The sequence below is a fragment of the Caretta caretta genome, chromosome 3 (assembly GCF_965140235.1).
Source record: "Caretta caretta isolate rCarCar2 chromosome 3, rCarCar1.hap1, whole genome shotgun sequence".
Classification (NCBI taxonomy): Eukaryota; Metazoa; Chordata; order Testudines; family Cheloniidae; genus Caretta; species Caretta caretta.
The window spans coordinates 640,151-664,690 of NC_134208.1; the positions used below are offsets into that span (position 1 = coordinate 640,151).

At 57.3% G+C, this 24,540-nt stretch overlaps 1 protein-coding gene across 3 annotated transcripts in view; it reads left to right on the forward strand.

Moving 5' to 3' along the window:
- The window catches only part of IFT172 (intraflagellar transport 172), a 146,132-nt gene extending 122,000 nt beyond the window's left edge, over window positions 1-24,132 (forward strand). For all 3 annotated transcript variants that reach the window (XM_048846170.2, XM_048846172.2, XM_048846171.2), the window contains 9 exons: window positions 1,837-1,953; window positions 2,477-2,587; window positions 9,909-10,028; window positions 11,393-11,488; window positions 18,515-18,574; window positions 21,334-21,432; window positions 22,104-22,257; window positions 23,166-23,257; window positions 23,965-24,132. In XM_048846170.2, coding sequence (XP_048702127.1) covers window positions 1,837-1,953; window positions 2,477-2,587; window positions 9,909-10,028; window positions 11,393-11,488; window positions 18,515-18,574; window positions 21,334-21,432; window positions 22,104-22,257; window positions 23,166-23,257; window positions 23,965-24,054 — 939 coding nt within the window. In that variant the 3' untranslated portion in view covers window positions 24,055-24,132. The remainder of the gene's footprint in view (window positions 1-1,836; window positions 1,954-2,476; window positions 2,588-9,908; window positions 10,029-11,392; window positions 11,489-18,514; window positions 18,575-21,333; window positions 21,433-22,103; window positions 22,258-23,165; window positions 23,258-23,964) is intronic.
- The last annotated feature ends 408 nt before the right edge of the window (window positions 24,133-24,540 follow it).

Sequence of the window (24,540 nt, forward strand, 5' to 3'; positions counted from 1 at the left end):
ATTTAAATCAGCTTCTGTACCAAATGACTGGAGGATAGCTAATGTGATGCTAATTTTTAAAAAGGGCTGTAAAGGTGATCCCAGCAATTACAGGCCTGTAAGCCTAACTTCAGTACTGGGCAAACTGGTTTAAACTATAGTAAAGAACAAAATGGTCAGACAGATGCGCATAATTTGTTGGGGAAGAGTCAACATGGTTTTTGTAAAGGGAAATCAGGCCGCACCAATCTACTAGAATTCTTTGAGGGGGTTAACAAACATGTGGACAAGGGGGATCCAGTGGATATAGTGTACTTAGATTTTCAGAAAGCCTTTGACAAGGTCCCTCAGCAAAGGCTCTTAAGCAAAGTAAGCTGTCATGGGATAAGAGGGAAGGTCTTCTCATGGATTGGTAACTGGCTAAAAGATAGGAAACAAAGAGTGGGAATAAATGGTCAATTTTCAGAATGGAGAGAGGTAAATAGTGGTGTCTCCCAGGAATATGTACTGGGACCAGTACTATTTAACATATTCATAAATGATCTGAAAAAAAGGGGTAAATAGTGAGGTGGCAAAATTTGCAGATGATACAAAACTAATCAGGATGGTTAAGTCCAAAGTAGACTGCGAAGACCTACAAAAGGATCTCACAAAACTGGGAGACTGGGCAACAAAATGGCAGGTGAAATTCAATGTTGATAAATGCAAAGTAATGCACACTGGAAAACATAATCCCAACTATGCATATAAAATAATGGGGACTAAATTAGCGGTTACCACTCAAGAAAGAAATCTTGGAGTCATTGTGGATAATTCTCTGAAAACATCCACTCAATGTGCAACAGCAGTCAAAAAAGTGAACAGAATGTTGGGAACCATTAGGAAAGACAGAAAATATCATATTGCCTCTTTATAAACCATGGTACGCCCACATGGAATCATAGAATATCAGGGTTGGAAGAGACCTCAGGTGGTCATCTAGTCCAACCCCCTGCTCAAAGCAGGACCAACCCCAACTAAATCACCCAGCCAGGGCTTTGTCAAGCTGGGCCTTAAAAACCTCTAAGCAGAGTGGATTTGATTTAAATCAAATTGATTTAAATCACTAGTCAGGAAGACTTGATTGAATCATGGATTTCTACATAAAAGTGCATTCTTGTTGGTTGTTACCAACCTGAAGATCCTTCATGTTCGGACATGTTCCTTTCATCATCTTCAACGCAGCTTCCTCCTGAGAAGGAGCACTTCTCATGGAGTTGTTTCATTCGGGCAATCAGGCCTTGCATTTTTTTGTTGCACCTTTTGCATTTTGCACGCATGCCTGTCTTACCCAAAGGTAGAGGAACTTCATTAAAATAGTCCCAAACTGGGTCTCTTTTACGGCCTGCTGCCATTATAGGGTTTCCCTTCTACTGAGAGGATGGTATGATAGTACTCGGGCCAGCCTGGCCATGCCATGGGTCTTTTCTTCCAACTTAGACGTACCCTGTAAGGTAGTTGACTTAGTCCTACATGACGTTATCTTGAAAAACTTAGCATTATACAAAATCATTGCAGGCCATAGTGAATGGAGCAAAAGCTGTTTCCATGGTAGATTGCGAGAAGTGGCTGAACAGGAAATCTTTGTCTAAGGGGGTGTTTCTAGTGGGGTCCAGAAGGGCTCTGTTCTCTGTCCAGTGCTGTTCTATATCGAGATCAGTCGTCTGACAGAATATATCAAATCACTTGCTGGTAAAATGCCGAGGTGTCCCCCAAATGAGTGGAGGGGTAAATCATGAGACGGAGGGCAAGTTCTACAGAGGATCTGGATCTAAAGCCTGGCCCAGCCATTGCTTCCTCTCTCTGTCCTTGCTCCAGAATTATAAGGTCCTGCACAAGTACGTTGCTCTGTATGCAACCCACCTCATCCGGGAAGGCAGCTATGACAAAGCGCTGAGCCTGTATGTCCAGCATGGAGCTCCCGCCAACCTGCAGGTAAAGGAGACGTTCAGTGCAGCACCGGGATCTTCTCTAGCCCTGGCCCCCCAGGCTGGGGCCTTGTGCTCTGGCTCTGCCGCTCTCCCTCTGGGCCACGTCTGTAGGGAAGGTGGTGTAAGACCCAGCTCTGCACCCACAGGGGCTCCTCCATGCTGGGTCTGCGGCCACTTCCCGTTCCCTCTGTCTCCTGTGCAGAGGAGGTGGGGAGGAGGCTGAGGATCTGCCCCACATGTGTACGGCATGCGGGGACAGGCCACGGTTCTGCTAGGTACCATTGGTCTTGTTCTTTCCTGGGAGACTCTGGGCTGTAGGGAGAGGCCTGGGGGGGAGGCTGCGTTGCCAGGGGGCAGTTCCGGGACCACTGCTCCCTGCATACTGGCTGGACACGTCGCTGCAGGATACCGTGCGCGCGTGGAGCTGCTGGGACCCCCGTCTGTGTTCCCTCACACGGCAGGGGATGCTGGGGCTCCCCTCAGCTCCCACCCAGTGCCCAGGATACGTGGCTTCCCCTCACATGCAGAATTTCAACATCTACAAGCGTCTCTTTGTGGAGATGGTGAACGCGCCCGGCATGAACAGCACCGAGGCCTATCCCAGCTGGGCCGACCTGCGCGACGTCCTCTTCAACCTGGTGAGTGCGACCACGCTGCCCCCCCTGGCGGCATCCCAACGGAGCTCAGAGCTCTGCCCCCGGTCCCCGGCGCTGCTCAGCACCCACGGCTCCCTCTGCATCCCCCCCCACTGCTCAGCGCCCACGGCTCCCCCTGCCCCCCAATGCTCAGCGCCCACGGCTCCCCCTGCCCCCCACTGCTCAGCACCCACGGCTCCTTCTGCCTACCCCCCACTGTTCAGTGCCCACCGCTTCCTCTACTCCACACTGCCCAGCGCCCACGGCTCCCTCTGCCCCCCACTGCTCAGCGCCCACTGCTCAGCAACCACGGGTCCCTCTGCCCCCCAGTGCTCAGCGCCCACGGCTCCCTCTGCATCCCCCCACACTGCTCAGCGCTCACGGCTCCCTCTACCCCCCACTGCCCAGAGCCCACGACTCCCTCTGCCTTCCCCCCACTGCACAGCGCCCACGGCTCCCTCTGCCTCCCCCCCACTCCTCAGCGCTCACGGCTTCCTCTACCCCCCACTGCCCAGCGACCACGGCTCCCTCTACCCACCACTGCTCAGCGCCCACGGCTCCCTCTGCTTTCCCCCCCTGCTCAGCAACCACAGCTCCCTCTGCCTGCCCCCCACTGCTCAGCGCCCACGGCTCCCCCTGCCCCCTCCCCCACTGCTCAGCGCCCACGGCTCCCCCTGCCCCCTCCCCCACTGCTCAGCGCCCACTGCTCCCTCTGCCTCCCCCCCACTGCTCAGCGCCCACTGCTCCCTCTGCCTCCCCCCCACTGCTCAGCGCTCATGGCTTCCTCTGCCTCCCCCCACTGCCCAGCAACCACGGCTCCCTCTGCATCCCCCCCACAGCTCAGGGCCCACGGCTCCCTTTGCCTCCCCCCCCACTGCTCAGCGCCCACGGCTCCCTCTGCCTCTCCCTCCACTGCTCAGCACCCACGGCACCTTCTGCCTATCCCCCACTGCTCAGCGCCCACGGCTCCCTCTGCGTCCCTCCCACTGCTCAGGGCCCACGGCTCCCTCTGCCTACCCCCCACTGCTCAGCACGCACGGCTCACTCTGCCTCCCCCTCCACTGCTCAGCGCCCACGGCTCCCTCTGCCTCCCCCTCCACTGCTCAGCGCCCACGGCTCCCTCTGCCTCCCCCTCCACTGCTCAGCACCCACGGCTCCCTCTGCCCCCCCGCACTGCTCAGCGCCCACGGCTCCCTCTGCCCCCCCCCACTGCTCAGCGCCCACGGCACCTTCTGCCTTCCCCCCACTGCTCAGCGCCCACGGCTCCCTCTGCCCCCCCCCACTGCTCAGCGCCCATGGCTCCCTCTGCCTCCCCCCCACTGCTCAGTGCTCATGGCTTCCGCTGCCTCCCCCCACTGCCCAGCAACCACGGCTCCCTCTGCCCCCCAGAGCTCAGCGCCCACGGCTCCCTCTGCATCCCCCCCACGGCTCAGGGCCCACGGCTCCCTCTGCCTCCCCCTCCACTGCTCAGCACCCACGGCACCTTCTGCCTTCCCCCCACAGCTCAGCGCCCATGGCTCCCTCTGCCCCCCCCCACTGCTCAGCACCCACGGCACCTTCTGCCTTCCCCCCACTGCTCAGCACCCACGGCACCTTCTGCCTATCCCCCACTGCTCAGCGCCCACGGCTCCCTCTGCGTCCCTCCCACTGCTCAGGGCCCACGGCTCCCTCTGCCTACCCCCCACTGCTCAGCACGCACGGCTCACTCTGCCTCCCCCTCCACTGCTCAGCGCCCACGGCACCTTCTGCCTTCCCCCCACAGCTCAGCGCCCATGGCTCCCTCTGCCCCCCCCCACTGCTCAGCGCCCACGGCACCTTCTGCCTTCCCCCCACTGCTCAGCGCCCACGGCACCTTCTGCCTTCCCCCCACTGCTCAGCACCCACGGCTCCCTCTGCCCCCCCCCCACTGCTCAGCGCCCACGGCTCCCTCTGCCCCCCCCACCCACTGCTCAGCGCCCATGGCTCCCTCTGCCTCCCCCCCACTGCTCAGCGCTCATGGCTTCCGCTGCCTCCCCCCACTGCCCAGCAACCACGGCTCCCTCTGCCCCCCACAGCTCAGCGCCCACGGCTCCCTCTGCATCCCCCCCACGGCTCAGGGCCCACGGCTCCCTTTGCCTACCCCCCACTGCTCAGGGCGCATGGCTCACTCTGCCTCCCCCTCCACTGCTCAGCACCCACGGCACCTTCTGCCTATCCCCCACTGCTCAGCGCCCACGGCTCCCTCTGCGTCCCTCCCACTGCTCAGCGCCCACGGCTCCCTCTGCGTACCTCCCCTTGCTCAGGGCCCACGGCTCCCTCTGCCCCCCACTGCTCAGCGCGCACGGCTCACTCTGCCTCCCCCTCCACTGCTCAGCGCCCACGGCTCCCTCTGCCCCCCCCCACTGCTCAGCGCCCACGGCTCCCTCTGCCCCCCCCCCCCACTGCTCAGCGCCCACGGTTCCCTCTGCGTCCCTCCCAATGCTCAGGGCCCACGGCTCCCTCTGCCTTCCCCCCACTGCTCAGCGCCCACGGCTCCCTCTGCCTTCCCCCCACTGCTCAGCGCCCACGGCTCCCTCTGCCCCCCCCCCCACTGCTCAGCGTGCACGGCTCCCTCTGCCCCCCCCCCCACTGCTCAGCGCCCACGGCTCCCTCTGCCCCCCCCCCCACTGCTCAGCGTGCACGGCTCCCTCTGCCCCCCCCCCCCACTGCTCAGCGCGCACGGCTCCCTCTGCCCCCCCCCCCCACTGCTCAGCGCCCACGGCTCCCTCTGCCCCCCCCCACTGCTCAGCGCCCACGGCTCCCTCTGCCTCCCCCCCACTGCTCAGCGCCCACGGCTCCCTCTGCCTCCCCCCCACTGCTCAGCGCCCACGGCTCCCTCTGCCTCCCCCCCATTGCCCAGCAACCACGGCTCCCTCTGCCCCCCTCTGCCCCACGCTGCTCAGCGCCCACGGCTCCCTCTGCAACCCTCCCCACTGCTCAGCGCCCACAGCTCCCTCTGCCCCACACTGCTCAGCGCCCACGGCTCCCTCTGCATCCCCCCCAACTACTCAGCGCCCACGGCTTCCTCTACCCCCCACTGCCCAGCACGCACGGCTCCCTCTGCGTCCCCTCCCACGGCTCCCTTCACACCCCACTGCTCAGCACCCACGGCTTCCTCTGCCTCCCCCCCACTGCTTCCTCGGCCTACCCATTGCTCAGCACCCACAGCTCCCTCTACCCCCTACTGCTCAGCACCCACAGCTCCCTCTGTCCCCCACTGCTCAGCGCCCACGGCTCCCTCTGCCCCCCACTGCTCAGCGCCCATGGCTCCCTCGCCCTACCCATTGCTCAGCACCCTCAGCTCCCTTTGCCCCCCACTGCTCAGCACCCACGGCTCCCTCTGCCCCCCACTGCTCAGCACCCACGGCTCCCTCTGCCCCCCACTGCTCAGCGCCCACGGCTCCCTCGCCCTACCCATTGCTCAGCACCCTCAGCTCCCTTTGCCCCCCACTGCTCAGCACCACAGCTCCCTCTGCCTCCCCCACCACTGCTCAGCGCCCACGGCTCCCTCTGCCTCCCCCACCACTGCTCAGCGCCCACGGCTCCCTCTGCCTCCCCCACCACTGCTCAGCGCCCACGGCTCCCTCTGCCTCCCCCACCACTGCTCAGCGCCCACGGCTCCCTCTGCCTCCCCCACCACTGCTCAGCGCCCACGGCTCCCTCTGCCTCCCCCCGCCACTGCTCAGCGCCCATGGCTCCCACTGCCTCCCCCACCACTGCTCATCGCCCACGGCTCCCTCTGCCTCCCCCACCACTGCTCATCGCCCACGGCTCCCTCTGCCTCCCCGCCACTGCTCAGCACCCATGGCTCCCTCTGCCTCCCCCCCACTGCTCAGCACCCACGGCTCCCTCTACCCCTGTCAAGGTTCCTTCCCCACTTTGAACTCTAGGGTACAGATGTGGGGACCTGCATGAAAGACCCCCTAAGCTTATTCTTACCAGCTTAGGTTAAAAACTTCTCCAAGGTACAAACTTTGCCTTGAACCCAATGCTGCCACCACCAAGCGTCTTACACAAAGACCAGGGAAAGAGCCCACTTGGAGATGACTTCCCCCCAAATATTCCCCCAAGTCCTACACCCCCTTTCCTGGAGAAGGCTTGATAAAAATCCTCACCAATTTGTACAGGTGAACACAGACCCAAACCTTTTGGATCTTAAGAACAATGAAAAATCAATCAGGTTCTTAGAAGAAGAAGAATTTTAATTAAAGAAAAGGTAAAAGAATCACCTCTGTAAAATCAGGATGGTAAATACCTTACAGGGTAATCAGATTCAAAACACAGAGAATCCCTCTAGGCAAAACCTTAAATTACAAAAAGACACAAAAACAGGATTATACATTCTATTCATAGAATCATAGAATCATAGAATATCAGGGTTGGAAGGGACCCCAGAAGGTCATCTAGTCCAACCCCCTGCTCGAAGCAGGACCAATTCCCAGTTAAATCATCCCAGCCAGGGCTTTGTCAAGCCTGACCTTAAAAACCTTTAAGGAAGGAGATTCTACCACCTCCCTAGGTAACGCATTCCAGTGTTTCACCACCCTCTTAGTGAAAAAGTTTTTCCTAATATCCAATCTAAACCTCCCCCACTGCAGCTTGAGACCATTACTCCTCGTTCTGTCATCTGCTACCACTGAGAACAGTCTAGAGCCATCCTCTCTGGAACCCCCTTTCAGGTAGTTGAAAGCAGCTATCAAATCCCCCCTCATTCTTCTCTTCTGCAGGCTAAACAATCCCAGCTCCCTCAGCCTCTCCTCATAACTCATGTGTTCCAGACCCCTAATCATTTTTGTTGCCCTTCGCTGGACTCTCTCCAATTTATCCACATCCTTCTTGAAGTGTGGGGCCCAAAACTGGACACAGTACTCCAGATGAGGCCTCACCAATGTCGAATAGAGGGGAACGATCACTTCCCTCGATCTGCTCGCTATGCCCCTACTTATACATCCCAAAATGCCATTGGCCTTCTTGGCAACTAGGGCACACTGCTGACTCATATCCAGCTTCTCGTCCACTGTCACCCCTAGGTCCTTTTCCGCAGAACTGCTGCCTAGCCATTCGGTCCCTAGTCTGTAGCTGTGCATTGGGTTCTTCCGTCCTAAGTGCAGGACCCTGCACTTATCCTTATTGAACCTCATCAGATTTCTTTTGGCCCAATCCTCCAATTTGTCTAGGTCCTTCTGTATCCTATCCCTCCCCTCCAGCGTATCTACCACTCCTCCCAGTTTAGTATCATCCGCAAATTTGCTGAGAGTGCAATCCACACCATCCTCCAGATCATTTATGAAGATATTGAACAAAACCGGCCCCAGGACCGACCCTTGGGGCACTCCACTTGATACCGGCTGCCAACTAGACATGGAGCCATTGATAACTACCCGTTGAGCCTGACAATCTAGCCAGCTTTCTACCCACCTTGTAGTGCATTCATCCAGCCCATACTTCCTTAACTTGCTGACAAGAATACTGTGGGAGACGGTGTCAAAAGCTTTGCTAAAGTCAAGAAACAATACATCCACTGCTTTCCCTTCATCCACAGAACCAGTAATCTCATCATAGAAGGCGATTAGATTAGTCAGGCATGACCTTCCCTTGGTGAATCCATGCTGGCTGTTCCTGATCACTTTCCTCTCATGCAAGTGCTTCAGGATTGATTCTTTGAGGACCTGCTCCATGATTTTTCCAGGGACTGAAGTGAGGCTGACTGGCCTGTAGTTCCCAGGATCCTCCTTCTTCCCTTTTTTAAAGATTGGCACTACATTAGCCTTTTTCCAGTCATCCGGGACTTCCCCGGTTCGCCACGAGTTTTCAAAGATAATGGCCAATGGCTCTGCAATCACAGCCGCCAGTTCCTTCAGCACTCTCGGATGCAACTCGTCCGGCCCCATGGACTTGTGCACGTCCAGCTTTTCTAAATAGTCCCTAACCACCTCTATCTCCACAGAGGGCTGTCCATCTCTTCCCCATTTTGTGATGCCCAGCGTAGCAGTCTGGGAGCTGACCTTGTTAGTGAAAACAGAGGCAAAAAAAGCATTGAGTACATTAGCTTTTTCCACATCCTCTGTCACTAGTTTGCCTCCCTCATTCAGTAAGGGGCCCACACATTCCTTGGCTTTCTTCTTGTTGCCAACATACCTGAAGAAACCCTTCTTGTTACTCTTGATATCTCTGGCTAGCTGCAGCTCCAGGTGCGATTTGGCCCTCCTGATAACATTCCTACATGCCCGAGCAATATTTTTATACTCTTCCCTGGTCATATGTCCAACCTTCCACTTCTTGTAAGCTTCTTTTTTATGTTTAAGATCCGCTAAGATTTCACCATTAAGCCAAGCTGGTCGCCTGCCATATTTACTATTCTTTCGACTCATTGGGATGGTTTGTCCCTGTAACCTCAACAGGGATTCCTTGAAATACAGCCAGCTCTCCTGGACTCCTTTCCCCTTCAAGTTAGTCCCCCAGGGGATCCTGGCCATCCGTTCCCTGAGGGAGTCGAAGTCTGCTTTCCTGAAGTCCAGGGTCCGTATCGTGCTGCTTACCTTTCTTCCCTGTGTCAGGATCCTGAACTCAACCAACTCATGGTCACTGCCTCCCAGATTCCCATCCACTTTTGCTTCCCCCACTAATTCTACCCGGTTTGTGAGCAGCAGGTCAAGAAAAGCGCCCCCCCTAGTTGGCTCCTCTAGCACTTGCGCCAGGAAATGGTCCCCTACGCTTTCCAAAAACTTCCTGGATTGTCTATCCTGGATTGTCTATTCAGCACAGCGTATTTTACCAGCCTTTAAACAAAAGGAAATGTGAGGCATGTTCTAGCTAGATTACTTACTAACTTAACAAGAGTTGTAAGGCTGCATTCCTGATCTGTTCCGGGCAAAAGCATCACACAGACAGATCCTTTGTTCCCCCCCCCTCCAGATTTGAAAGTATCTTGTCCCCTCATTGGTCATTTTGGGTCAGGTGTCAGCGAAGTTCTCCTAGCTTCTTAACCCTTTATAGGTGAAAGGGTTTTGCCTCTGGCCAGGAGGGATTTTATAGCACTGTATACAGAAAGGTGGTTACCCTTCCCTTTATATTTATGACAACCCCCCACTGCTCAGCACCCACAGCTCCCTTTGCCCTCCACTGCTCAGCACCCACGGCTTCCTCTGCCCCCCACTGTTCAGCATCTCAGCTCCCTCTGCCCCTTCCATCCCCTTCCAGCATTGCTTAGCACCCACTGCTTCCCCGCCTGCCCAGCCCTGCCCTGGATGCTCTATGGCCTGGCTGCCACAGCCCCCACGTACTCACATGCTCCCTCTCTCTGCAGTGTGAGAACCTCGTGAAGTCGAGCGAAGTGAACACTCCCGCGCACGAGGAGTTTGAGACCATGCTTCTGATATCACACTACTACGCCACCCGCTCCGCTGCGCAGGGTGTGAAGCAGCTGGTAAGGTCTGCCGTGCCCTCTGCTCGGCCTCCGTCCCTGGGATCCATGGGCGGGCGGCGCTGGAGGCAAAACAGCTGGTTGGGGTCTTCCCCAGTGCATTCAGCCATTGCAGAGGGTGCTGCCCGGGGGAACGTGGGAATGGTGCCCCAGCCCCGCCAGAACCAGGGGTGGCCTTGGGGATCCCTGCTGTGAGAGTGCAGAGTGACACACTGCAAGCCAGCACACAGGAGGAGCCCTAGCAACATGCTAGGAATTCAGCCTTCGGGGAGGGCCCCCTTACCACCCCCTTCACAGGCCTCATGCAGACTTTCGTGCCTTCCGCCTGACAGGCTGTCCTAAATATAAAGGGAAGGGTAACCACCCTTCTGTATACAGTGCTATAAAATCCCTCCTGGCCAGAGGCAAAATCCTTTCACCTGTAAAGGGTTAAGAAGCTAAAGTAACCTCGCTGGCACATGACCCAAAATGACCAGTGAGGGGACAAGATACTTTCAAATCTGGAGCGGGGGAAAAACGCTTTTGTCTGTCTGTGTGATACTAAGTTTACAGGAGCTGAAGTGCTTGCATCCTTGATCTGTTCCCGGCAAAGGTATCACAGAGACAGACAAAAGCCTTCCCCCCCCCCTCCAGATTTGAAAGTATCTTGTCCCCTCATTGGTCATTTTGGGTCAGGTGCCAGCGAGGTTACCTTAGCTTCTTAATTTAATTGGGGATTGGTCCTGCTTTGAGCAGGGGGTTGGACTAGATGACCTCCTGAGGTCCCTTCCAACCCTGATATTCTATGATTCTATGAAAGGGTTTTGCCTCTGGCCGGGGGGGGGGGGGGTTTATAGCACTGTATACAGAAGGGTGGTTACCCTTCCGTTTATTTTTATGACACAGGCCTTGGTAGCCAGCCATAGATGGACAGACAGCGGGCAAGACTCTCCAGGGCTGACACTGAGTTCCGGGGATCCAGGCGGGGCAGAGAGAGGGCCGGGCTCTCTGAGGCTCAGACACTGGGTGCTGGGGATCTGGGCAGGGCAGAGAGAGGGCAGAGCTCTCCGGGTCTCAGACACTGGGTGTTGGGATCCAAGTGGGGCAGAGAGAGGGCAGAGCTCTCCGGGGCTCGGACATTGGGTGCTGGGGATCCAGGTTGGGCAGAGAGAGGACAGGACGCTCCAGGACTCAGACACTTGGTGCTGGGGATCAGGGCGGGGCAGAGGGAGGGCAGGGCTCTCCGGGACTGAGACACTTGGTGCTGGGGATCAGGGCGGGGCAGAGGGAGGGCAGGGCTCTCTGGGGCTCAGACACTGGGTGCTGGGGATCCGGACTGGGTCACTGTCTCTCATACATGGTGGCTCTCAAGGCATCTTTGCCCGCAGGATGTCTTGGCGGCCAAGCTCTCCATCTCCCTTCTGCGCCACACTGAGCTCATCCCCGCAGACAAGGCCTTTTATGAAGCTGGCACAGCAGCCAAGGTAAGAGGCAACCTGATTCACAGGAGCCAGAGGCAGGAGGGCCTGGTCCCTGGCTCCCATGGGCTCTCTGTCTGCTGTGGGGGAATTGGTCCTTCTCTGGCAGCTTTCCCTCCCTCCCTTCATCCTGCCTGGTGGGCTCCTGCTTCCACCAGCCCCTCGGCAAATGTGGCTGCAAATGCCCCTCCTCTGGGGGTTCTCCATGAGTATGTATCCCATGGGAGCATGAGGAGAGGGTGACGTGCCTGGCAGGGGAGTGGGTGTCCTCAAATTGGGGAGGGTGGGAGGGTTAGGGATCGAGGGATGGGTATGGGGCCCTGGGAGTCAGCGATTCCCCCCTTGTTGCACCCCTGGCCCCCACCCCTGATTGGGGACCGGGAGGATCTGGTCCAGGAAAGCTGCCCTCCTATGCCACCTAGGGTCCTTAATTACCTTGACCAGTCCCCAGCCTGGACCTCCTCTGCCATCAATCGCCCCTCCAGCTTCTTTCCCCCCCACTCAGCAGACTGTGCAGGGAGGGTGTGATGGGAGGCGAGCCACAGAGACCGTCAGCGGGGCTTGGGGAACTAGTGTCATCAAGCCAGCCACAGGTTGCGTCTCACACTCTACCTGCCCCAGGTAGCCCCTGCTGGTGCACTCTAGTACCCGGGGTATGTTGAACATAAGCCTCCTGTCCACCCTTGCTGCAGAGTCAGTGCATGGCCCACTGGGGCAACGGAGAAGAACGCCCCACATACGCTGTGTTCATCAGACCGGAGTGGTGGTGAATGACACGTGGACTCGCACACACACTCGTAAAATATGCCCGTGCTGGGATCTCACAAAACTGGGTGACTGGGCAACAAAATGGCAGGTGAAATTCAGTGTTGATAAATGCAAAGTAATGCACACTGGAAAACGTAATCCCAACTCTACATATACAACGATGGGGTCTAAATTAATTGTTACCACTCAAGAAAGAGATCTTGGAGTCATTGTGGATAGTTCTCTGCAAACATCCACTCAATGTGCAGCGGCAGTCAAAAAAGTGAACAGAATGTTGGGAATCATCAAGAAAGGGATAGATAATAAGACAGAAAATATCATGTTGCCTCTATATAAATCCCTGGGACGCCCACGTCTTGAACACCGTGTGCAGATGTGGTCGCTGCATCTCAAAAATACATTGGAATTGGAAAAGTATAGAAATGGGCAACAAAAATGATTAGGGGGGTGAAACAGCTTTGATATGAGGAGAGAGTAATAAGACTTGGACTGTTCAGTTTGGAAAAGAGATGACTAAGGGGGGATCTGATCGAGGTCTATAAAATCATGACTGGGGTGGAGAAATTGAATCAGGAAATGTTATTTATTGCTTCACGTAACACATGAACCAGGATCACCAAATGAAATGAATAGGCAGCAGGTTTAAAACAAACGAAAGGAAGTATTTCTTCACACAACGCACAGTCAGGCTGTGGAACTCTTTGCCAGGGGATGTTGTGAAGGCCAAAACTATAACAGGGTTCAAAAAAGAACTAGATATGTTCATGGAGGATTGGTCCATCAATGGCTATTAGCCAGGATGGGCAGGGATGGTGTTCCTAGCCTCTGTTTGCTAGGAGCTGGGAATGAGCAACAGGGGATGGATCACATGGTGATTGCCTGTTCTGTTCATTCCCTCTGGGGTACCTGGCACTGGCCACTGTTGGAAGACAGGGTACTGGGCTAGATGGACCTTTGGTCTGACCCAGTCTGGACATTCTTATGTTCCCACTCCTGTATGTTGACATGGGACTTGGTAGCTCCAGGGAGACAAATGGACGTCAACACTTCCAAAACCTGCGGCAGTGAGTCTGGGAGCCCTGGTCTAGACTCAGGCTTGCGGGGCTCATGGTACAGCGCTAAAAACAGCTATGGAGACAGGCGGGCCCGAGCTCTGAAGCTGTGGTGGGGTTGGGTTTCTGAGTCTGAGCTCCAGCCCGAGCCATAACATACACACAGCTGTCACAGAGACACAGGCCCAGTGCTCTGGAACTGCTCTGTATGAGGCCAGACAGGACTCTGGTGTAGCATGCCTCCCCTCACACTATCACCAGGGCAAGAAGAGTTTTCAGCTATGGCCTTTCTGGGTCTGACCTCAGAGCATTCAGGACCCCTATTCTCACCATGCGCTTTCCGCAGCAGGTCCATCTGAACAGGACCCCTGGGAAAGCCAGAGGGGCCCTGCCCCCCAGCTTTGCAGTCAGCCGTGACTCTCAGCCAGCGTGTAAAACAGAAGGTTTCTTAGTCGACAAGAACATAGCTCAGAACAGAGCTTGTTAGCACAGAAAGCAGGACCATTCAGTAAAGTCCATCTTGCGGGGATCCAGGCCTCATGCCCTGGACTTTCCCCCACTCCAAGTCCCAGACAGGAGACTGACTGGCTTCCAGTGGCCTAACCTCCAAAAGGCCTGTTGCCCCTTCTCTGGTTTTTATCTTGCTTCCTAGGCAAAGTGTCACCTGGTTGCATCCCCCTCCTGGGTCTCAGGTTACAAAGGGCACCGTCCATCGCTTATGTGCAGGCAGCTGGAGCCGCCTCACCTGCCCCCGAGGGTCTCAGCAAAAGTCACACCCTTATTCCCACCACCTTAAACATTGGTGCAGCACACAGGGAAACTGAGACACACGCCATATTTATGCAAAACAGTAAGATTCACATCGGCTCATGTGCAGCATAACAAGGGGAAAAAACCCACTTCATCACAACAGCTGTTTTTAGCTCTGTAGTGCAAAGCCTGCATGCCCAAGTCCTGGGCTCTGAGGCTTGCTGCTGTGGCCTTTAAAATGCTGTGTTGATGAACCCTGGCTCCCCTGGGCCAGCTCTTGGCTTCAGACATGATCATCCCGAGCCAGGGCTGCAGCCGTGGTTCTTTCCCCAGACACGAATCCCTGGGGCGGAAAGTGGCCACTACTGCACAGCAGCCAAGCAGGGTGAGCCGGTGAGGGCCCAGGGGAAGTGGAAGCAGAGAAGTTAAAATTCGTGGATTTGCAAGTCGAATTTTACAGCTGAAATTTAACAAACTAGAACTGATGTGGAAAACCATTCATTACTGAGTCCAGGGAGAAAAGGAGTACTTGTGGCACCTTAGAGACTAACCAATTAGTCCATAAGGTGCCACAAGTCCTCCTTTTCTTTTTGCGAATACAGACTAACACGGCTGCTGCTCTGAAATGAGTCCAGGGAGCACTAGCTCAGTATGGTTTGTGCTGGGTTCCTCTCAGATCAGCTCTGACCTGGGACATTATTTCTCAGATCAGATACTTGGTTAGTCTTAGCCAATCGACAAGTTTGTTAAGTCACCCAGAACCATGGAGGTATGTAATGAACAGGTTTGTGGCTTATGCTCAAATAGCAGATGTTCTAGGCACATACGGACCACACCAGTGTTTTACAAACCCTGGCCAAAGACCAGCATTGAGGGCAAGCAGTTATACCATAAAGCAGTGAACTCACCACTCATCAGCTTTCGTACCTCTAATAAGGTTATGACATGTCATGTGATCCTCCAGTGAATGAGGGGGCACTTGTCTGAAGGTGTTTGGTTTGAAAGGAAAGCTTTCTCTGAAGGTCTCTAAGACCAATGTCCTTGGATTTACAAAGGGAAAGCATGCACATAGCATTGCTTAGTTAAAAATCCCCAAATAGAATTCCTTGAGGGAGAGAGCTGTCATGGACTCAAAGGGTCAGGGCTATGTCCCAGCCTGGGAACAGTCTCTGGGAGGGGGCCTTCAGTGGGCCAGACGGGGTCTCACCGCCTCCTGAGACTGGTCCTCTGAGCCTGCAGTCCCCTGCCCCACCCCAGAAGCTCCAGGCAGCAAGTCCAGCTGAGACAGATCCTGGGGGAGATGTGTCCTCTCCTCAGGGATCAGTGCCCCTTGCCCAGTGTCTGCAGGGACACTCATCCAGCGCTGTGAAACCAGGTGGGTTTATTAGTCACCTGGCACATGGCCCAGGCAGCCCCTCGGGTGGCCCAGAGAACTGATGGTTACAGCCCAGACCAGCTGCAGTGACCCCCTTGGTTCACGCTCTGTCTGTCTCTCCATCCAACCTTGGTCAGACTCCAGGCGAGAGCCCGACCTCTTCCAGGCCCTAGCTCTTATCTCCCCTCTCGCACCTCTCCAGTCCATTAATCTTGAGCTAGGGGATTGTTGTTCAGCTTCCCTAAAGGAGGTGGGGACGTCCATCTCCCTCTCGGTCCTTGATCACTATGTGCGATGTCCTGGCAATCAGATTCACCAGTCTCCTCAGCTGCTCCACTGAGATGGAGACTAAGGCCCACATAGCTGGGCCACACCCATCCTCTGTCTCTTTGCCGGCCCTGAAAGCAAACAGCTCTTTTCCACCCACTAGGTAACAATGCAGCATATAGGGGAAACTGAGACACAAACAGGACTCATAACAATATTACAAAATAGTCCCACTGGCAGATGCAGACTCAGCAAGGAAACATTCAGTTACTTCTGTTAAAGAACACAGAGTCTGCAATGACATCTTGCCATTCTCAGGCCTGGTAACCCTGGGAGAGTTTGCCCCCGGGCCTGGTCTGAGTGTGTGGTAGCATTTCCATGTTCTGCGGCTTCTTGGGGGCTTCAGCAAGCTCTGAGTTCCCTGCAGGGCCTTGATTTATACCAGTGTCAGGTTTGTGGAAGGCTTTATAACTAAACAGAGGGGAGAGGAACAGTCCCTCCCTGGTTAAACGACTAACAGCAAGGTGGAGATTTTATTTAAACTTGCCATTTTCTATCCCTGAGGGATTGAGATACCAACTTCATTTTATCTGGGATTCCTTCTTCGATGGTGTCTCCCATTTAAGCTGGGCATTGCTGCTCTTCCTTTGTCTTTAGCTAGTAGGCGAGCTAGCGTCTGCAATCAGCACAGCAGTGGGTGGCTGTGACTGTGGGTGTGTCCCTGGTTCAAGGGCCAGCAGGAGCTGTAGTTATTAGTAATGTATTCCAGGCATACTTGACATCAGTACGTCTCCCAGAAGGACCTGCCGTCCAAGGGGAAGTCCGAACTCACCACACCCCCATCAAAGCAGCCAGTAGAGAGGGATGGGGAAAGGCTCAGCAGCCAGCCCTGGAACCCAGACTCTGCCTCTGCCCCTGACCCAAGGGCCATGCCACAGCAAAGGACTCAGTCATGTCTAGAAGTGCTGGCAGGTGCCAGACCGTGTTCTCTGGGGTGGGGGATTGTGTTCCTGCTCCCCAGCTTACCCTGGGCAGGGAGGGGAGTCCCAGTGGGCACTGAACTTCAAGCTGCAGTGGGGGAGGTTTAGATTGGATATTAGGAAAAACTTTTTCACTAAGAGGGTGGTGAAACACTGGAATGCGTTACCTAGGGAGGTGGTAGAATCTCCTTCCTTAGAGGTTTTTAAGGTCAGGCTTGACAAAGCCCTGGCTGGGATGATTTAACTGGGAATTGGTCCTGCTTCGAGCAGGGGGTTGGACTAGATGACCTTCTGGGGTCCCTTCCAACCCTTATATTCTATGATTCTATGATGTGCCTGGCAGCAGGGCCTGCAGCGCAACCTGGCTCCAGGTTTGCTGGGTGCAGGGCCGGCCCGTTTGTCCTAGAGCAACAGCGTGTCACTGCAGGCTCCTGCTGCTGGCGCTGGGGAAGAGACCCGCTGCACAGCACTGCATTTAGGAAAGGGCTTGAGGTGACCTGACGCAGCTCAGGAGAGGGCTCTGGGCATTGCTGGGCCAGCACAGCGAGAGCTCAGCTCAGCATGCACAGGGATCCCAAAAGCAAACGCCATGTGCAGCAGGATGGTGGTGATATGGAGAGTACCTAGTGCCTTCATATAGATCAGTATCACGGTGGGGACTGTGTGCAGTGCTGGGTCCCTTGTCTCAGACTATTGCAGAACAGGGGGTTCAGAGAGATTAAAACGATTGGGACTGTTCCCTTAAGAGATAAATAAGAGGGGATGTGACAGAAGCACCTAAAATAATGTCTGGCCTCGAGAAGGGAGATTGGGCGCTTTTGCTCTTCTTGTCTCATAACGTAAGAACAAGGGTGCATTAAATGCAATTCAAATGGGGGAAATTCAAACCCAGTGCAAGGGAATACTTTTTTGCACCATGCATTATTAGCCTGTGGAACTCATCTCCACATGACGTTGTTGAGCCCAAGGACTTGGCAAGATTCCGAAAGGGACTGGACATTTACCTGGATTATGTTACTATCCAGCGTTACCAGAGTTAATGCTAGAAAAAAAAATGGTGGAAGGAATTTTTAACCTGTTTCAGGGGTTAAGCGTGGCTTGTCAGTGCTTTGTGGTACAGACTGTTCTTTAATTCTGTGTCTGTACAGTGCCTAGTGCCATGGGGGCCTGGCCCATGAGCAGTGCTGCTAGGCACTGCGTTCATGTCTAGTTACTGCACAGCAAGCTAGGGCTGTCTGCAGTGCTCTAGCCCACCATGTGCTGACTGTCTCTGGCACCCTGCTTGTGCTTCTGTCTACTCCACTTTACAACAGGAGTAGCTCAAAGTGGGCTGCTGGGAACCTTTAGTGCCTGGTGAAGGGGCCCAGGGGCGGGGAGTGCAGGGCAGGCTAGTGTGTGGTAAATTCATGCCCCAGCTTGCCGCACACTCAACAACCCCACAAATAAATAATCTGAACTCTAAGTATGAGCACCCAGGATGAGATCCTCGTGAGGGCAGGTTATCACACATCTGCTGCTTTGGGGGTCTTATGGTCTCACACCTGCCTCTGATGTAGCTGGGGCTGTGACGGGCCTTGAGGCTGTGCAAGCTGGGGATGCCGCTGTTCTCTCTGAACCCTGCAGATTCACTCCCCCACAAGGCTTCTTTGCCTGGTTTTCCCCCCCGAATCCTGGCTGCTCAGGAAGGCGCAATGCAGGTGACCCCCGTTGTCCTGCTGAATTGTTACTGCTCTTAGTCCAGAGGGCATTTCTCCACATCACCGGTGCGTGGGACATGGCCGGGGCTCCCCAGAGCATCACTTCCCACCACTCACACTCATTCTTGCTTTCTCTGCACTAGGCGATCGGCTGGGAGAACATGGCATTTATCTTCCTGAACCGATTCCTGGACCTCACAGACGTGAGTAGCACATCAGGACGAGGGTAAAGGCGGCACAGGGGTGGGTCGCTGTGAATGCGGGGGCCTTGAGCTGCTCGGGGCCCTAAGCAGGGATACTAACAGTGAATGCGGGGGCCTTGAGCTGCTCGGGGCCCTAAGCAGGGATACTAACAGTGAATGCGGGGGCCTTGCGCTGCTCGGGGCCCTAAGCAGGGATACTAACAGTGAATGCGGGGGCCTCGAGCTGCTCGGGGCCCTAAGCAGGAATACTAACAGTGAATGCGGGGGCCTTGAGCTGCTCGGGGCCCTAAGCAGGGATACTAACAGTGAATGCGGGGGCCTCAAGCTGCTCGGGGCCCTAAGCAGGGATACTAACAGTGAATGCGGGGGCCTTGCGCTGCTCGGGGCCCTAAGCAGGGTTACTAACAGTGAATGCGGGGGCCTTGAGCTGCTCGGGGCCCTAAGCAGGGATACTAACAGTGAATGCGGGGGCCTCGAGCTGCTCGGGGCCCTAAGCAGGGATACTAACAGTGAATGCAGGGGCCTTGCGCTGCTCGGGGCCCTAAGCAGGGATACTAACAGTGAATGCGGGGGCCTCGAGCTGCTCGGGGCCCTAAGCAGGAATACTAACAGTGAATGCGGGGGCCTCGAGCTGCTCGGGGCCCTAAGCAGGAATACTAACAGTGAATGCGGGGGCCTTGAGCTGCTCGGGGCCCTAAGCAGGGATACTAACAGTGAATGCGGGGGCCTCAAGCTGCTCGGGGCCCTAAGCAGGGATACTAACAGTGAATGCGGGGGCCTCGAGCTGCTCGGGGCCCTAAGCAGGGTTACTAACAGTGAATGCGGGGGCCTTGAGCTGCTCGGGGCCCTAAGCAGGGATACTAACAGTGAATGCGGGGGCCTCGAGCTGCTCGGGGCCCTAAGCAGGGTTACTAACAGTGAATGCGGGGGCCTCGAGCTGCTCGGGGCTCTAAGCAGGGATACTAACAGTGAATGCGGAGGCCTCGAGCTGCTCGGGGCCCTAAGCAGGGATACTAACAGTGAATGTGGGGGCCTCGAGCTGCTCGGGGCCCTAAGCAGGGTTACTAACAGTGAATGCGGGGGCCTCGAGCTGCTCGGGGCCCTAAGCAGGGATACTAACAGTGAATGCGGGGGCCTCGAGCTGCTCGGGGCCCTAAGCAGGGATACTAACAGTGAATGCGGGGGCCTTGCGCTGCTCGGGGCCCTAAGCAGGGATACTAACAGTGAATGCGGGGGCCTTGAGCTGCTCGGGGCCCTAAGCAATTGCTCAGGCTGCTTACTCCTAGCGCCGGCTGTAGGGGGCAGGCTGTTCTGAGTCGGGGGGCTGCAGGGGAGGTGCCCATGGAAAGACAGAGAATGTTCCAGCCCTGCCTCGAGGACCCACGGGGAGAGCAGGCCCTGTGTTAAGGTGCATCTGGCTGAACACTGCAGGTTGGAAATGGCACAGTGAAACCGCGGCTTGTACGAGCAAAGCCTGGCTGCGTGTCGGAACAGCACGGCCCCTAGCCCAAGAGGCTTCCAGGCCAGCAGGGCCATGATGCCTGGCCTGGAGGTGGCTCTGAAAGAGGGAGGGAAGCTATTCTCATTTCCTGACACTTCAGCTGCTGCCCGTACAAGAATCAGGAAGCGAAGCATCCAGCTCGGCCCTTTCCTTGCACTCCTGTTGGTCCGGCACACAGCAGAGACCCCAGAGCATCTGGCAAGGGGGGTCACTCAGGTTCCAAACTGCAGCAGCAGCCTCTCGAGTGGCGGTCCTGTGCCTGTTTCCATTCTAACCCTGTGCTCCTTAGCAGCAGGGGCCAGCTGTGGGACCCAGTTCCCCGGCACCCTGGCCAAGGGTGTTAGTTGCTGTCCTGTAGGCTGGGACAGACTCCATTGAGAATTGAAAGACAGCAGCATTTGATTATAGCTTTATGGAAAATAGGTCTCATAAGAGAAGCTTCTTCTCATAAGCCTGGCTGCTAAACTTCTGTCAGGGCTGCGGTTTAGTCCTGCTCGACAGACCATACGAAAGTTAACGCGATGCCAAATCAGTAGCACCCATATTAAATGGACTGAACAGCGGCTAGCTAGTGGATGTCAAAAAGTCAATGGGCAGTTGTCATCCAGTGGGGGCGGGGGGTTCTAATGGGGTGCTGCCCAGGAGCTGCTCTCAGCTCCATGTTATTCAATGTCTTCTTCGAGGATCTGGTTGAAAATATAAAAATCTCTGGTGATAAATCTTACAGTGTACAGAAAATTCGGTAAATCATGATGGGGACACGTGGGTTCCACTGAGCGACCTGGCTCCCATCGTAAGCTGGAGGCAGGGTTGTTGGAGCCGGGTCGGCCCCAGGGTATGAGACAGACAAGGTGCGGGAGGGCATAGCTTGTATTGGACCAAGAGAGCCCTGCACAGAGGTCTTACTCTCAGGTGTGAGCGCCAAAGCGTGCATTGCTCACCCACAGAAGCTGGTCCAATACAAGCTATTCCCTCACCCACTCGGCAGTATGCTGGGTGCATGTGAACAGAGCTAAATGCCAGGACGTACCCTTGGAACAGAGAATGTAGGTCCCGCAGGATGGGGCCTGGCTCACTGGGTGGAAGAGCAGTTGACTGCAAGGTCAGGGCTAATGTGAGCCGTTGGTGTGTCCGCTAAGAGTGGCAAACGCATCTCCTGGGACCCTGCTGGGGCCATTGCTGATGCGGGAGGTTTGGGCTGCCTGGCCTGGCACTGCAGGATGCTGCCCCCCCCCAGCACTCTCCCTCTGCCCCCCAGGCCATTGAAGAGGGCACGCTCGACGCCCTGGACCATGTCGACTTCCAGAACACAGACATCCCCTTCGAGGTGCCACTCCCGGCGCACCAGCACGTGGCTGTGAGTGTTGTCCGTGTTCTCCACCCCCCGCTTCCCTCAGCCCAGGACAGGCAGGGAGTGAGGCAGCAGGGCCCAGCTGTCAGCAGTAAGCGGGGGTGTGCGGGATCTGACCCTCAGCAACAGGAGGTGGGGAGTGCGAGGGACCAGGCCCCCGGCTCTCAGGACTGTGGGAAGTGAGGAAGCGGGCTCCCAGCTCTCAGGACCGGGGGAAGTGAGGGAGCAGGGCCCCAGGTCTCAGCAATAGGGGATGATGCAAGGAACCAGGGCCCCAGGTCTCAGGGCCAGGTGAGTGGGGGGAGGGAGGGACCAGGCCCCCAGGTCTCAGGACCAGAGGGTTAGGGGGTCGAGGGGCCAGACTCCCACCTCTCAGGAACACGGGGGAGGGTGGCTCAAGGGACCAGGGCCCCAGCTCTCAGGACTGGGGAGTAAGGGAAGCGAAGGATGAGGCCTCAGCTCTCAGGATCAGGTGAGTGGGGGGTGAGTGACCAGCCCCCCCACCCTGCACCCCTCCCAGCTCTCAGGACCAGGCAGAGGACACAAGGGACCAGGGCCCCCTCTGTCAGTGGGGGTTCAGGATCTGGGGGCCTGACCCCCGCCCTGGTCTCAGGGCCGGGCCAGGCCAGCTTGCAGGGCGGTGCCCAGAGTCAGCAGTGATCTGTGCTGCGTGGCAGGAGGCGACACGGGAGGAGATCAGGGACTGGGTGCTCACCATGTCCATGGATCAGCGGCTGGAGCAGGTTCTGCCCCGAGATGAGCGGGACACATACGAGGCTTCGCTGGTGGCCGCAAGCACGGGCGTGCACTCCCTGCCTTGCCTCCTCACCGGTGAGTCCCTGGACATTTAGCCCCTCAGGGATGGGGGAGCAGGATTGGGACCCAGGGGGCAGGAATGAGATCTGGGAGCGGCGAATTGGCGGTGGTGGGGAGGTTTGGCACAGAGGAGGAAGGATCAGGACCTGGGGAGTAGGGGGGCAAGATTTGGACCTGGGTGGGCAGGATTGGCGGTGGGGGGGGAGATTTGCAACCTGGGGGGGGAGGCGGGCTTGGCAGGGGAGCAGGATGGAGAGAGGTTTGGGACCCACGGGGGCAGAATTGGCAATGGGGAGAGGTTTGGACCAGGGGGTGAGGTTTGGGACTGTGGAGGAGGATTGGGACCCGGTGGCGGGGGCAGGTTTGGGCCATGGGGGCGGATTGGTAGTGGGGGGGGATTGGGACCTGGGGGAGAAGGGTTGGTGGGGGGAGGTTTGCGACCGTGGAGGAGGATTGGGACCTGAGGGGAGCAGGGTTGGTGGGGAGGAGGTTTGGGCCCGGGGGGGCGGATTGGGACCTGGGGGGGAGCAGGGTTGGTGGTGGAGAGGTTTGGGACCTGGGGGGAGCAGGCTTGGTGGGGGGGAGGTTTGGGACCGTGGAGGAGGATTGGGACCTGGGGAGAGCAGGCGTGGTGGGGAGGTTTGGGCCTGGGGGTGGAATTGGCAGCAGGGGGCATCAGACACTGGCGAGGGAACTGCAGGCGAAGGCCTCGGGCATGGGGCAGGGTCCTGGCACCTGAGATCCTGGCAGGGGAATTGCTGTGTGTTGGGGCTCTGGGCCCCCGTGCTGGCTCTGCCCTGGGTGGTGCTGTTGGCTAAGCGCCTGGGCCAGGCCCCTGGGGGTGGTGCCGGCAGGGCTGGGGGTCGGGCAGCGCTGGGCTCAGCCCAGCTTGGCCCCGCTCAGCAGCGTCTGTCTGTCGCCAGGCTACCCTGTGCTGAGGAACAAGGTCGAGTTCAAGCGGCCTGGGAAAGAAGCCAACAAAGACACATGGAACAAGTTTCTGATGGCTGTCAAGGTGAGGGGGGGCAGGGCCTGTCTTCAAGGGAGGGGCTCAGCGCCCAGCACGGGGGGGGGGGGGGGGCAGGGCCTGTCTTCATGGGAGGGGCTCAGCGCCGGGGCGGGGCGCGCAGGACAAGGCAATGGCTCTGGCTCACTCACAGGCCTGTGCCCACTGGGAGGGAGAATGGGGGGGCAGCCGTTCACCCCACCCCCTCGCCCAGCGCTTCTGAGCTGCAACAAAGGGCAGGGGATCTAGGGGCATTGGCTCCCCCAGGGGGAACTGGCTGAGCCCAGCAGGGGAAGACGTGGCTGGGTTTAGCCCTCGTATGGGGTCTCAGCCTGGCCCAGCCCCACCTCAGGTGAACATCCCCCAGCGTCACGCAGCCCCCATGTGTATTATCCTGCTGGGCTCCCCCCTTTCCCAGGCTCTGCCCCATGCCCACCCCCAGTGGGCCCCAGGGACCAGGGCTGTGCCCCACCCTGCCCCAGTCCAAGGGACAGGCTCCTGGCTGCCTTAGTGCAGCGATTCCCCCCCCCGACCCCCCGTGGGGGCAGGAGGCATGTGAGGTAGGGGGGCTGGGCCCAGCTGCTGCCTGGTCATGCACCTGCTCGGGGGCTGGGCTCGCACTGTCCCCCAGGAGGGAGTGGGAGGATGCGCTGAATCCCCCAAGCCCGGGTGGCTCCGCGCAGCCTGTGCCCAGCATCTCCTCTTCTCTCTTGCAGACGTCCCATAGCCCCGTGTGCCAAGACGTGCTCAAGTTCATCGGCCAGTGGTCTGGGGGGCTGCCGAGCAGCAGCCTCTCCTTCCAGTGAGCGGCCGCCAGGGCTGAGTGGGGCCCCGCTTTCCCCGCCCCCTCACCGCTCCCCAATAAAGCAGGCTATGGAACCCCAGCTGTGATCCTGGATCCCGTGTCCGGCCTTGCTTGCGAGTCCTGCGCTTCCTCTGGGGGTGGGCCGCATCCCATTGCCTCCAGCCCATGGCACCCCAGCGCCTGGCCAGGTCGCAGGTGAGCACAGGAGCCCGACACAGGCTCGCGTCACCTGGAGGGCCCTGAAGTGATGGGGCTCAGGCCAGGCTCAGAGCAACCGAGAACGAGCACAGGGGCCCTGCCCTCCAGACCGCTCCCTGCGGGGTTGAGTAGGCTGGGCCCTTCCACTGCCTGGGGGATGCAGGTGCAGGGGGAGGATTGAGCGCCGAGCAGCAGGCCCCGACTGTAAGCAGAGCGTCCAGCACCCCACATCTTCCTCTAGGGCTGAGACCCCCTGAACAGCGAGCTGGTGAACAACGGGCTGGCCCCA